We start from the raw sequence: 14,873 nt of genomic DNA, 5'->3' as shown, positions 1-14,873 counted from the left end.
TTGTGTGTGTGTTTCAGAGTGTGTGTGTGCAGGTGAAGCTGATCCTGGAGCCATTTAAACCCCAGTGGTGCCGGGACCATGAGGACTGTTCTCTCTACGTTTTCTCCCCGCACAACAGGTCAAAACACACGTGCACACATACTATTTATATTCACCATGAACTGTGTATGTGGTTGTACAGCACTCCCCCTGCCAGGGAAAGACACATCTCATAAGAAGACTCAGTTTCTGGCTCATTTGTGGAGTGTTGATGAATGTGTCAAAGTAACGATGAACCCCTCCCCCAGGTTCCGTCGTTGCTGTCTAAGGGTGATTGCCCATAAGATGTTTGATCACATCATCCTCCTCTTCATCTTCCTCAACTGCATCACCATTGCTCTGGAGAGGCCTGACATCCAGCCATACAGCACTGTGAGATGCACACTAGAGCACTCCCGTTTAATCCACAAATAACATTACATCACTTCAGAGATGCAACCACTGCAAAGGTCTTGACATAAAAGCCCTACAGGGAAGGAAAAGGCCGTTCTCCTCCACACAGCCCATAACAACTGAGAATGAGAAGCATCTAACCAGTGATCATAGACAGACTTGCAACCTGGAGGGCACATATAGTTAGATAGATAGAGACTGTATCCCAGGCTGTCTGTGTGGGATGCCACAGGCTGATATCAACATCACTTCCAGGATCAACACCAACATTAAACACACACACATATGTACAGCCTCAAAGCACACACACAAGAGAACCACACACAACATGATTTTATCTTTTCTTGTTCTGTGTGCGTGCTGTGTTTTCAGGAGAGAGTGTTTCTCAGTGTTTCCAACCACATCTTCACTGTGATCTTTGTGGCAGAGATGACCATCAAGGTAATGTACAACATTTAGTTGGGTTAACTTAACACATTTAATTAAGGTAATACAGCATAACATCAATAACATATTTAGTTAAACATATATAGAACACAGAGGTGCATTAAAACCAGGCCTGACACCAGACCTCTTAGTCCACACCAACCATGATCACCAACTGCTGCAACATCTGCCCTGCCTTGGAAGACACTCCAATCATTACCAACCACTTTATTCCCCTCTCAGTCATCACCAACCACTTCATTCCCCTCTCAGTCATCACCAACCATTTCATTCCCCTCTCAGTCATCACCAACCACTTCATTCCCCTCTCCTCAGTCATCACCAACCATTTCATTCCCCTCTGTCATCACCAACCACTTCATTCCCCTCTCCTCAGTCATCACCAACCACTTCATTCCCCTCTCCTCAGTAATCACCAACCACTTCATTCCCCTCTCCTCAGTAATCACCAACCACTTCATTCCCCTCTCCTCAGTAATCACCAACCATTTCATTCCCCTCTGTCATCACCAACCACTTCATTCCCCTCTCAGTCATCACCAACCACTTCATTCCCCTCTCAGTCATCACCAACCACTTCATTCCCCTCTCCTCAGTCATCACCAACCACTTCATTCCCCTCTCAGTCATCACCAACCACTTCATTCTCCTCTCAGTCATCACCAACCACTTCATTCCCCTCTCAGTCATCACCAACCATTTCATTCCCCTCTGTCATCACCAACCACTTCATTCCCCTCTCCTCAGTCATCACCAACCACTTCATTCCCCTCTCCTCAGTAATCACCAACCACTTCATTCCCCTCTCCTCAGTAATCACCAACCACTTCATTCCCCTCTCCTCAGTAATCACCAACCATTTCATTCCCCTCTGTCATCACCAACCACTTCATTCCCCTCTCAGTCATCACCAACCACTTCATTCCCCTCTCAGTCATCACCAACCACTTCATTCCCCTCTCCTCAGTCATCACCAACCACTTCATTCCCCTCTCCTCAGTCATCACCAACCACTTCATTCCCCTCTCCTCAGTCATCACCAACCACTTCATTCCCCTCTCCTCAGTCATCACCAACCACTTCATTCCCCTCTCCTCAGTCATCACCAACCACTTCATTCCCCTCTCCTCAGTCATCACCAACCACTTCATTCCCCTCTCCTCAGTCATCACCAACCACTTCATTCCCCTCTCCTCAGTCATCACCAACCACTTCATTCCCCTCTCCTCAGTCATCACCAACCACTTCATTCCCCTCTCCTCAGTTATCACCAACCACATAATCCCTCTTTCCTTAGTCCTTGCAATGTGAAATTGGACCCTGCTCTCTCTTTTTTTAAGCCTGTTTCTCCTCTGATGCTGCAGGAAAGCTCATTCATTCATTTTCTCCAGAATGGTTTGAGTATGCAGTACATTGGGACTTTCCTGCAAACAAAATCCATTCAAAACAATCCTGCAAGGATCTAAAACAGTTTTTACTGTTTTACTTTAATATTCACCATCTAGTCTACTGTACAAAGCCCTGAATGTAATCTGGCCTACCTACCCACCAGATCTCCTCCCCCACATGATCCTCCAACACCCTACAGTCCCATCACACCAAGCTGCTTCATGAACCTCCAACATCCTACAGTCACACCAAACTGCTTCATGAACCCCCAACACCCTACATTCACACCAAACTGCTTCAAAAACCTCCAACACCCTACAGTCCAGTCACACCAAACTGCTTCATGAACCACCAACATTCTACAGTACAGCCACACCAAACTGCTTCATGAACCACCAACCCTCTACAGTACAGCCACACCAAACTGCTTCATGAACCACCAACCTTCTACAGTCCAGTCACACCAAACTGCTTCATGAACCAAGGACCAGACTCTGAACAATGGAGGACCATGCCTTGTCCTCCATGGACTGCAACTTTTGAACTCCCTTACTGAAAGCCTTTCAGTTATGGTCATATAAAACATTTAGTGAAACAGATCACTACTCAAAGCCGCATGACTGCCCTATTAGTTTATTTAGCATACTTCTGTGATCCATTAAGTATTAATGAGTAAAGGTTTCAGATACTACTCACCACATACAGTATGTATAACATCATACATTATTAATATCGAGGGTATGAAGTATAACATTCTGTTAGTTATACCCAGGGTAACAACTTGAAAAGTGAATTACGTTACTAACATCAAGGGTAATAATTTGAAGTTACATTTCAATTCCAGTCAATTTAGTATGTTCCATTTCCAATTGACCCAAACCATGAACACTTTGTAACAATGGAATATTTAGTATGTATTTTAATCACATCGTTTAGGTAGTAGCCCAAGGGCTATATGTCGGAGAAGGAGTTTATCTGAAGAGCAGCTGGAATGTTCTGGATGGAATGTTGGTGTTTGTGTCGCTGTTGGATATTGTGGTTTCCATAGCATCCGCCAGCAACAATCGTATCCTAGGAATCCTCAGAGTACTACGAATCCTCCGCACTCTGAGACCACTGAGGTAATGTGTCTGTGTGTAATGTGAGTGTGTCTGTGTGTCTGTGTGTAATGTGAGTGTGAGTGTGTGTAATGTGAGTGTGTCTGTGTGTAATGTGAGTGTGTCTGTGTGTAATGTGAGTGTGTCTGTGTGTAATGTGAGTGTGTCTGTGTGTAATGTGAGTGTGTCTGTGTGTAATGTGAGTGTGTCTGTGTGTCTGTGTGTAATGTGAGTGTGTCTGTGTGTCTGTGTGTAATGTGAGTGTGAGTGTGTGTAATGTGAGTGTGTCTGTGTGTAATGTGAGTGTGTCTGTGTGTAATGTGAGTGTGTCTGTGTGTAATGTGAGTGTGTCTGTGTGTAATGTGAGTGTGTCTGTGTGTAATGTGAGTGTGTCTGTGTGTAATGTGAGTGTGTCTGTGTGTTATGTGAGTGTGAGTGTGTCTGTGTGTAATGTGAGTGTGTCTGTGTGTAATGTGAGTGTGTCTGTGTGTAATGTGAGTGTGTCTGTGTGTAATGTGAGTGTGAGTGTGTCTGTGTGTAATGTGAGTGTGTCTGTGTGTAATGTGAGTGTGTCTGTGTGTAATGTGAGTGTGTCTGTGTGTAATGTGAGTGTGTCTGTGTGTAATGTGAGTGTGTCTGTGTGTTATGTGAGTGTGAGTGTGTCTGTGTGTAATGTGAGTGTGTCTGTGTGTAATGTGAGTGTGTCTGTGTGTAATGTGAGTGTGTCTGTGTGTAATGTGAGTGTGAGTGTGTCTGTGTGTAATGTGAGTGTGAGTGTGTCTGTGTGTAATGTGAGTGTGTCTGTGTGTAATGTGAGTGTGTCTGTGTGTAATGTGAGTGTGTCTGTGTGTTATGTGAGTGTGAGTGTGTCTGTGTGTTATGTGAGTGTGAGTGTGTCTGTGTGTTATGTGAGTGTGTCTGTGTGTTATGTGAGTGTGTCTGTGTGTTATGTGAGTGTGAGTGTGTCTGTGTGTAATGTGAGTGTGTCTGTGTGTAATGTGAGTGTGTCTGTGTGTAATGTGAGTGTGTCTGTGTGTAATGTGAGTGTGTCTGTGTGTAATGTGAGTGTGAGTGTGTCTGTGTGTAATGTGAGTGTGTCTGTGTGTAATGTGAGTGTGTCTGTGTGTAATGTGAGTGTGTCTGTGTGTAATGTGAGTGTGTCTGTGTGTAATGTGAGTGTGAGTGTGTCTGTGTGTAATGTGAGTGTGTCTGTGTGTAATGTGAGTGTGTCTGTGTGTAATGTGAGTGTGTCTGTGTGTAATGTGAGTGTGTCTGTGTGTAATGTGAGTGTGAGTGTGTCTGTGTGTAATGTGAGTGTGTCTGTGTGTAATGTGAGTGTGTCTGTGTGTAATGTGAGTGAGTGTGAGTGTGTAATGTGAGTGTGAGTGTGTCTGTGTGTAATGTGAGTGTGTCTGTGTGTAATGTGAGTGTGTCTGTGTGTAATGTGAGTGTGTCTGTGTGTAATGTGAGTGTGTCTGTGTGTAATGTGAATGTGAGTGTGTCTGTGTGTAATGTGAGTGTGTCTGTGTGTAATGTGAATGTGAGTGTGTCTGTGTGTTATGTGAGTGTGAGTGTGTCTGTGTGTAATGTGAGTGTGTCTGTGTGTAATGTGAGTGTGAGTGTGTCTGTGTGTAATGTGAGTGTGTCTGTGTGTAATGTGAGTGTGTCTGTGTGTAATGTGAGTGTGTCTGTGTGTAATGTGAGTGTGAGTGTGTCTGTGTGTAATGTGAGTGTGTCTGTGTGTAATGTGAGTGTGTCTGTGTGTAATGTGAGTGTGTCTGTGTGTAATGTGAGTGTGTCTGTGTGTAATGTGAGTGTGTCTGTGTGTTATGTGAGTGTGAGTGTGTCTGTGTGTAATGTGAGTGTGTCTGTGTGTAATGTGAGTGTGTCTGTGTGTAATGTGAGTGTGTCTGTGTGTAATGTGAGTGTGAGTGTGTCTGTGTGTAATGTGAGTGTGAGTGTGTCTGTGTGTAATGTGAGTGTGTCTGTGTGTAATGTGAGTGTGTCTGTGTGTAATGTGAGTGTGTCTGTGTGTTATGTGAGTGTGAGTGTGTCTGTGTGTTATGTGAGTGTGAGTGTGTCTGTGTGTTATGTGAGTGTGTCTGTGTGTTATGTGAGTGTGAGTGTGTCTGTGTGTTATGTGAGTGTGTCTGTGTGTTATGTGAGTGTGAGTGTGTCTGTGTGTAATGTGAGTGTGTCTGTGTGTAATGTGAGTGTGTCTGTGTGTAATGTGAGTGTGTCTGTGTGTAATGTGAGTGTGTCTGTGTGTAATGTGAGTGTGAGTGTGTCTGTGTGTAATGTGAGTGTGTCTGTGTGTAATGTGAGTGTGTCTGTGTGTAATGTGAGTGTGTCTGTGTGTAATGTGAGTGTGAGTGTGTCTGTGTGTAATGTGAGTGTGTCTGTGTGTAATGTGAGTGTGTCTGTGTGTAATGTGAGTGTGTCTGTGTGTAATGTGAGTGTGTCTGTGTGTAATGTGAGTGTGAGTGTGTCTGTGTGTAATGTGAGTGTGTCTGTGTGTAATGTGAGTGTGTCTGTGTGTAATGTGAGTGTGAGTGTGTAATGTGAGTGTGAGTGTGTCTGTGTGTAATGTGAGTGTGTCTGTGTGTAATGTGAGTGTGTCTGTGTGTAATGTGAGTGTGTCTGTGTGTAATGTGAGTGTGTCTGTGTGTAATGTGAGTGTGTCTGTGTGTAATGTGAGTGTGTCTGTGTGTAATGTGAGTGTGTCTGTGTGTAATGTGAATGTGAGTGTGTCTGTGTGTAATGTGAGTGTGTCTGTGTGTAATGTGAATGTGAGTGTGTCTGTGTGTTATGTGAGTGTGAGTGTGTCTGTGTGTAATGTGAGTGTGTCTGTGTGTAATGTGAGTGTGAGTGTGTCTGTGTGTAATGTGAGTGTGTCTGTGTGTAATGTGAGTGTGTCTGTGTGTAATGTGAGTGTGAGTGTGTCTGTGTGTAATGTGAGTGTGTCTGTGTGTAATGTGAGTGTGTCTGTGTGTAATGTGAGTGTGAGTGTGTAATGTGAGTGTGAGTGTGTCTGTGTGTAATGTGAGTGTGTCTGTGTGTAATGTGAGTGTGTCTGTGTGTAATGTGAGTGTGAGTGTGTGTAATGTGAGTGTGTCTGTGTGTAATGTGAGTGTGTCTGTGTGTAATGTGAGTGTGTCTGTGTGTTATGTGAGTGAGAATATGTCTGTGTGTAATGTGAGTGTGTCTGTGTGTAATGTGAGTGTGTCTGTGTGTAATGTGAGTGTGTCTGTGTGTAATGTGAGTGTGTCTGTGTGTAATGTGAGTGTGAGTGTGTCTGTGTGTAATGTGAGTGTGTCTGTGTGTAATGTGAGTGTGTCTGTGTGTAATGTGAGTGTGTCTGTGTGTAATGTGAGTGTGTCTGTGTGTAATGTGAATGTGAGTGTGTCTGTGTGTAATGTGAGTGTGTCTGTGTGTAATGTGAATGTGAGTGTGTCTGTGTGTTATGTGAGTGTGAGTGTGTCTGTGTGTAATGTGAGTGTGTCTGTGTGTAATGTGAGTGTGAGTGTGTCTGTGTGTAATGTGAGTGTGTCTGTGTGTAATGTGAGTGTGTCTGTGTGTAATGTGAGTGTGAGTGTGTCTGTGTGTAATGTGAGTGTGTCTGTGTGTAATGTGAGTGTGTCTGTGTGTAATGTGAGTGTGAGTGTGTAATGTGAGTGTGAGTGTGTCTGTGTGTAATGTGAGTGTGTCTGTGTGTAATGTGAGTGTGTCTGTGTGTAATGTGAGTGTGAGTGTGTGTAATGTGAGTGTGTCTGTGTGTAATGTGAGTGTGTCTGTGTGTAATGTGAGTGTGTCTGTGTGTTATGTGAGTGAGAATATGTCTGTGTGTAATGTGAGTGTGTCTGTGTGTAATGTGAGTGTGTCTGTGTGTAATGTGAGTGTGTCTGTGTGTAATGTGAGTGAGAATGTGTCTGCGTGTAATGTGAGGGTGAATGTGAGTGTGTCTGTGTGTTATGTGAGTGTGAGTGTGTCTGTGTGTAATGTGAGTGTGTCTGTTTGTTATGTGAGTGTGAGTGTGTATGTGTGTAATGTGAGTGTGTCTGTGTGTTATGTGAGTGTGTCTGTGTGTTATGTGAGTGTGAGTGTGTCTGTGTGTAATGTGAGTGTGTCTGTGTGTTATGTGAGTGTGAGTGTGTATGTGTGTAATGTGAGTGTGTCTGTGTGTAATGTGAGTGTGTCTGTGTGTAATGTGAGTGTGTCTGTGTGTTATGTGAGTGTGTCTGTGTCTGTGTGTAATGTGTGTGTTGTGTAATGTGTGTGTGTGTGATATGTGTGTGTGTGTGTTGTGGAATGTGTGTAATGTGTGTGTTGTGTAATGTGTGTGTTGTGTAATGTGTGTGTGTTCCAGGGTGATCAGTCGAGCCCCGGGCCTGAAGCTGGTGGTGGAGACTCTCATCACGTCCCTCAGACCCATCGGCAACATTGTCCTCATCTGCTGTGCCTTCTTTATCGTGTTTGGCATTCTGGGAGTACAGGTGGTTGTTTACATTTACATGGATAATATGTGGTTGTCAATCAGTCTTCAGTACAATTATTCTAACTTTTTAATGTTTAATCTTAATTGTTAATTGTTGGTCTTTGTATTTTTTTGGGCATCTTTATGCATGTGTGACTTTGTTTTCGTGTGTGTGTATGTGTGTTTGTAGCTCTTTAAAGGGAAGTTCTATCACTGTGAGGGCATGGACCTGAGGAACGTGACCAATCGGACGGACTGTCTCCAGGCTGGTTACCGCTGGACACGACGCAAATACAACTTTGATAACCTTGGACAGGTACACACACACACACAATACACATACACAATACACACACACACAATACACACACACACACACACACAATACACACACAGTTTAATAACCTAGGACAGGTACACACACACAATACACAATACACACACAATACACACACACACACAATACACACACACGCACACAATACGCACACACAATACACACACACACACAATACACACACAGTTTAATAACCTAGGACAGGTAGACACACACACACACACACTCTGAGGGACCACAAGGGGAGAGGGTGGAAGAGGAGGGGGAGAGACTGTTTAATCTTATTCTCCCTTTTCTGTCTGACTGTCTGTCTGTCTGCCTGTCTGTCTGCCTGTCTGTCTCCAGGCCTTGATGTCTCTGTTCGTCCTGTCATCTAAAGACGGTTGGGTGAGCATCATGTATGATGGACTAGATGCTGTTGGGGTGGACCAGCAGGTAACACACACACTCTCACACATAAACACTCACACACAGACTAACACACGCACACACAAACACACCCACACACACTCTCACTCCCTAAACAATATCAATCAATCAATCAGTAATAAACATTTTATTCTATTAATAATTAATAACATTAGTGTTGGAACACCCTCAAATCATCACTAGATATGAGTGTTGGAACACCATCAAATCATCACTAGATATCAGTGTTGGAACACCATCAAAATCATCACTAGATATGAGTGTTGGAACACCATCAAATCATGACTAGATATGAGTGTTGGAACACCCTCAAATCATCACTAGATATGAGTGTTGGAACACCATCAAATCATCACTAGATATGAGTGTTGGAACACCATCAAATCATCACTAGATATGAGTGTTGGAACACCATCAAATCATCACTAGATATGAGTGTTGGAACACCCTCAAATCATCACTAGATATGAGTGTTGGAACACCATCAAATCATCACTAGATATGAGTGTTGGAACACCATCAAATCATCACTAGATATGAGTGTTGGAACACCATCAAATCATCACTAGATATGAGTGTTGGAACACCCTCAAATCATCACTAGATATGAGTGTTGGAACACCATCAAATCATCACTAGATATGAGTGTTGGAACACCATCAAATCATCACTAGATATGAGTGTTGGAACACCCTCAAATCATCACTAGATATGAGTGTTGGAACACCATCAAATCATCACTAGATATGAGTGTTGGAACACCATCAAATCATCACTAGATATGAGTGTTCTGGCAGAAAACCAATAGTTCTCTGGTGCATCAGCTGAGTCAGGGATTCTAGTGTTTCAATGTTACTTCTGACCATTTGTTTAAGAGTTTTATTTTGTCTGGCCTCTCCCTCTCTCCCCCTTTCCCCTCCCCCCTCCCCCCTTTAGCCAGTGAGGAACCACAACCCGTGGATGCTACTCTTCTTCATCTCCTTTCTCCTCATCGTCAGTTTCTTCGTCCTCAACATGTTTGTGGGCGTGGTCGTGGAGAACTTCCACAAGTGTCGTCAGGACCAGGAGGAGGAGGAGGCGCGGGCCCGGGAGGAGAAAAGGGCCAAGAGAGCAGAGAAGAGGAGGAGAAGTAAGAGAGAGCGATGGAGGGAAAGGGAGGGAGAGGGGGATGGAAGGAGTGAGTGGTAGAGGGAGGGATGGAGGGAGACAAGCTGTTCCTGATTTAGTTGTGATACATACGGTGCAGTTCCCAAACACACACACACACAGAAATACACAAACAGACAAATACACACACAGACACACACAGTCAGAAATACACATAGACGAATACACACACAGACACACACAGACGAATACACACACAGACACACAGACGATTACACACACAGACACACATACGATTACACACACAGACACACAGACGATTACACACACAGACACACACAGTCAGAAATACACACAGACGAATACACACACAGACACACACAGACGAATACACACAGACACACACAGACGAATACACACACAGACACACACAGACGAATACACACACAGACACACTGACGATTACACACACAGACACACTGACGATTACACACACAGACACACTGACGATTACACACACAGACACACAGACGATTACACAAGCCTTGCTGAGAATAATCTGTCGTGGTGCTCTGCTCAGTCAGTTAAACTGTCTGGCTGCACATGAAACGTTTTTTCAGCCCAAAGACACCTTGAGATGGCACAGTGTGTGTGTGATGGATAGGACGGAACTCCTGAGCTGGCAGTTTCTTACACACACACACACACAAACAGTCACGACATTCCCTCATGCTGGCAGTTACTTCAGTGATGTCATCATAGCAATACTGTCAAGAGAAATTTCTATTTTTTTCTCCTGGCTTCCTTTCTGGTGTCATTAACAGGATTTTAGTCAAATTCCAGGTAATGGCTTCCTCTCTGTCAGTAGGTTAGTTGTTTACTGGTAATGGCTTCCTCTCTGTCAGTAGGTTAGTTGTTTACTGGTAATGGCTTCCTCTCTGTCAGTAGGTTAGTTGTTTACTGGTAATGGCTTCCTCTCTGTCAGTAGGTTAGTTGTTTACTGGTAATGGCTTCCTCTCTGTCAGTAGGGTTAGTTGTTTACTGGTAATGGCTTCCTCTCTGTCAGTAGGTTAGTTGTTTACTGGTAATGGCTTCCTCTCTGTCAGTAGGTTAGTTGTTTACTGGTAATGGCTTCCTCTCTGTCAGTAGGGTTAGTTGTTTACTGGTAATGGCTTCCTCTCTGTCAGTAGGTTAGTTGTTTACTGGTAATGGCTTCCTCTCTGTCAGTAGGGTTAGTTGTTTACTGGTAATGGCTTCCTCTCTGTCAGTAGGTTAGTTGTTTACTAGTAATGGCTTCCTCTCTGTCAGTAGGTTAGTTGTTTACTGGTAATGGCTTCCTCTCTGTCAGTAGGTTAGTTGTTTACTGGTAATGGCTTCCTCTCTGTCAGTAGGTTAGTTGTTTACTGGTAATGGCTTCCTCTCTGTCAGTAGGTTAGTTGTTTACTGGTAATGGCTTCCTCTCTGTCAGTAGGGTTAGTTGTTTACTGGTAATGGCTTCCTCTCTGTCAGTAGGGTTAATTGTTTACTGGTAATGGCTTCCTCTCTGTCAGTAGGTTAGTTGTTTACTGGTAATGGCTTCCTCTCTGTCAGTAGGTTAGTTGTTTACTGGTAATGGCTTCCTCTCTGTCAGTAGGGTTAGTTGTTTACTGGTAATGGCTTCCTCTCTGTCAGTAGGTTAGTTGTTTACTGGTAATGGCTTCCTCTCTGTCAGTAGGTTAGTTGTTTACTGGTAATGGCTTCCTCTCTGTCGGTAGGTTAGTTGTTTACTGGTAATGGCTTCCTCTCTGTCAGTAGGTTAGTTGTTTACTGGTAATGGCTTCCTCTCTGTCAGTAGGTTAGTTGTTTACTGGTAATGGCTTCCTCTCTGTCAGTAGGGTTAGTTGTTTACTGGTAATGGCTTCCTCTCTGTCAGTAGGTTAGTTGTTTACTGGTAATGGCTTCCTCTCTGTCAGTAGGTTAGTTGTTTACTGGTAACGGCTTCCTCTCTGTCAGTACGTTAGTTGTTTACTGGTAACGGCTTCCTCTATGTCAGTACGTTAGTTGTTTACTGGTAACGGCTTCCTCTCTGTCAGTAGGTTAGTCGTTTACAGGTAACGGCTTCCTCTCTGTCAGTAGGTCATTGTTTCATTGGATTACTAGTTTGGGGCTATTAGGCTATCTTAACTTATTTTGTTACAGCGGAGTAAAATACTAGTTTGGGGCTAGCAGGCTAGCTTAACTTCTTTTGTTATAGTAAAACACTAGTTTTGGGTTGCAGGCTAGCTTAACTTCCTTTGTTATAGTAAAACACTGGTTTTGGGTTGCAGGCTAGCTTAACTTCTTTTGTTATAGTAAAACACTAGTTTTAGGTTGCAGGCTAGCTTAACTTCTTTTGTTATAGTAAAACACTAGTTTTGGGTTGCAGGCTAGCTTAACTTCTTTTGTTATAGTAAAACACTAGTTTTGGGTTGCAGGCTAGCTTAACTTCCTTTGTTATAGTAAAACACTAGTTTTGGGTTGCAGGCTAGCTTAACTTCCTTTGTTATAGTAAAACACTAGTTTTTACTCACCTCCTAACACTGTACCTCCCTTCATGTTGCAGAAGTCCAGGATCAGCCTTACTGTAAATATGACTAATTTCATGATAGAGTCACTGTTTGTGCTCCAACAGAGGCCCAGGAGAGACCCTACTATGCAGATTACTCCCCAGTTCGTCTCAACATTCACACATTGTGCACCAGCCATTACCTAGACCTCTTCATCACCATCATCATCGCTACCAATGTCCTGACCATGAGCATGGAACACTACAACCAGTCCCAGGTAACTATAGCAACCACTAAAAGAGGATAAACTATGTTAATAGTTAAGCTTTTTCAAATAAAATGAAGTCCTTGATCCTTTGCTTGCTACCAACAATATGAAAGTCACAAAGTCGTAACAAACTTCACCCAGGTCTGTTGGTTAGGTCTGCACCATTTATTACACATATTTTTTATCAAAATTTATTCCTACAACCATGTGTTATATCTGCATAAAGGGGTGAATACTGGTGACCTTGATAATTATCAATCCCTGAACTCTCTTGTCTTGCTAAAATGTTGATTGGTGAATATACAGCCCTTTTTCAACTGAAAATTGCATATTGACGAAATATCAGACTGGTTTTCGATCTGTGCACAGAACCTTCACAGTCATCGTATTGGTTGTGAATTATATTGCCAAAGCTTTGGATGAGAAATAAAACCATATCATTCAAATTATTGACTCCTCAACGTTCCATTTTGGGTCCTTTACTGTTCACTTTATTTATAAATGATATTTCTTATAGACTCTTTAATTTCTATGCTGATTGCATTGTACTGTACACTACAGCTCCCTCTCCTACACAAGGATTTGCACTCCTGCAGTCTGATTTAACTACTACAAAATTCACTTACAGACCTTAGGCTGGTGCCAAATGCAAGTAAAACTAAGTACATGCTATTCTCAAGGTCCCTAAATATACAATTGGATGATTTAAAAATGACTGCACTTGACGGTTCAGTTACAAAATATGTTCCTACCTGTAGATGCCTTGGAATTTGGTTAGATGATTATCCCTCTTTCATAACAAATATTGCTGAGTTGGTTACAAATCTGAAAATCAATATGTTTTTCTAGAATGTCATCTCATCACAGAAAATAAATTGTACAGGCCACAAAAAAAAGAAAAAAACAGTGTACCGACAAAACAAGACACAGAGAACAGACAAAACTAGACCCTCATAGATAACACAAGACAAACGACTTGATATATGCATGAAAACCGTTTTTTCTCCAAATGCGCTCTCAAGAGTAGTCCTGAAGATGAAGACGCTACTCATAGTCTGGAAGAACCACTTTTAGATACTACTATTTTATCTTGATAAAATATCTGTTTACTGTGATTACTTTTCTTAATGTACAGTACCAGTCAAAAGTCTCTTTGCGTACAAATTTTGTATTTTATATTTATGATTATGTTCTTATTTTGATTATTATTACTGCTGTAATACAGAGCACAACTGCCCGAGGTCTCAGCTTGGTTTTCCTATTTCAATTGAATGTGTGTGTGTGTGTGTGTTCCAGTATCTGGAGGAAGGACTGAAGTACTGCAACTATGTGTTTACCTTGGTCTTTGTCATTGAGACCACCCTGAAACTTGTTGCTTTCGGATTAAGACGCTTCTTCAAGGAGAGGTATACACACACACACATACACACACACACACACATACACACACACACACACACACATACACACACATACACACACATACACACACATACACACACACACACACATACACACACATACACACATACACACACACATACACACACACACACACACACACAGACACACACACACATACACACACACACACACACACAGACACTCAGACATTCAATAAGCACACATTTAATTCAGATCCCAAAGGACCTATCACAGTGTTCCAGCACCACCTTTAGGACTCTCACAGGCTGAAGTCATCTGAAACTAGACATCTTTCAAGAAGTCCTTGTCTTACAATATGTAAAGAGTTGATCCTATTGTTCCATGACCTGAAATAAAAGATACCAGAAATTTTCTCACAAAAGGCTGATTTATGTAAAATTATTTATCTCTGTCCGTTTACATCTCTGTCCGTTTACATCTCTGTCCGTTTACATCTCTGTCCGTTTACATCTCTGTTATTTTACATCTCTGTTATTTTACATCTCTGTTATTTTACATCTCTGTTGTTTTACATCTCTGTTGTTTTACATCTCTGTTGTTTTACATCTCTGTTGTTTTACATCTCTGTTAGTTAACATCTCTGTTATTTTACATCTCTGTTAGTTAACATCTCTGTTAGTTAACATCTCTGTTAGTTAACATCTCTGTTATTTTACATCTCTGTTAGTTTACATCTCTGTTATTTTACATCTCTGTTGTTTTACATCACCCCCTGCTCTAACAAAATGGTTGCATGTTACATTTATATTAGGGATGCACCGATACCACTTTCAGACTGAGTACGAGTACTTATATTTGGGTACTTGGCGATCCCGAGTACCTATACCAAGTACTCAAAGCTGCACTAGGTAGGATTTCTTGTGTAAAAAAAAAGTTTTGTCCCCAATAAACATTGGTGTTTCCACTATTCCATCATCACCTA

At 42.4% G+C, this 14,873-nt stretch overlaps 1 protein-coding gene across 2 annotated transcripts in view; it reads left to right on the top strand.

Moving 5' to 3' along the window:
* Positions 1-14,873, top strand: part of cacna1hb (calcium channel, voltage-dependent, T type, alpha 1H subunit b) — a 106,749-nt gene that overhangs the window by 71,692 nt on the left and 20,184 nt on the right. For both annotated transcript variants that reach the window (XM_029122030.2, XM_029122029.2), the window contains 10 exons: positions 18-118; positions 288-411; positions 805-873; positions 3,205-3,389; positions 7,732-7,858; positions 8,030-8,155; positions 8,522-8,611; positions 9,542-9,734; positions 12,363-12,514; positions 13,802-13,911. In XM_029122030.2, the coding sequence (XP_028977863.2) occupies positions 18-118; positions 288-411; positions 805-873; positions 3,205-3,389; positions 7,732-7,858; positions 8,030-8,155; positions 8,522-8,611; positions 9,542-9,734; positions 12,363-12,514; positions 13,802-13,911 (1,277 nt within the window). The remainder of the gene's footprint in view (positions 1-17; positions 119-287; positions 412-804; positions 874-3,204; positions 3,390-7,731; positions 7,859-8,029; positions 8,156-8,521; positions 8,612-9,541; positions 9,735-12,362; positions 12,515-13,801; positions 13,912-14,873) is intronic.

This window comes from Esox lucius, chromosome 9, assembly GCF_011004845.1.
Source record: "Esox lucius isolate fEsoLuc1 chromosome 9, fEsoLuc1.pri, whole genome shotgun sequence".
NCBI classification, from domain to species: Eukaryota; Metazoa; Chordata; class Actinopteri; order Esociformes; family Esocidae; genus Esox; species Esox lucius.
This window is presented reverse-complemented; position numbering and strand designations above follow the sequence as displayed.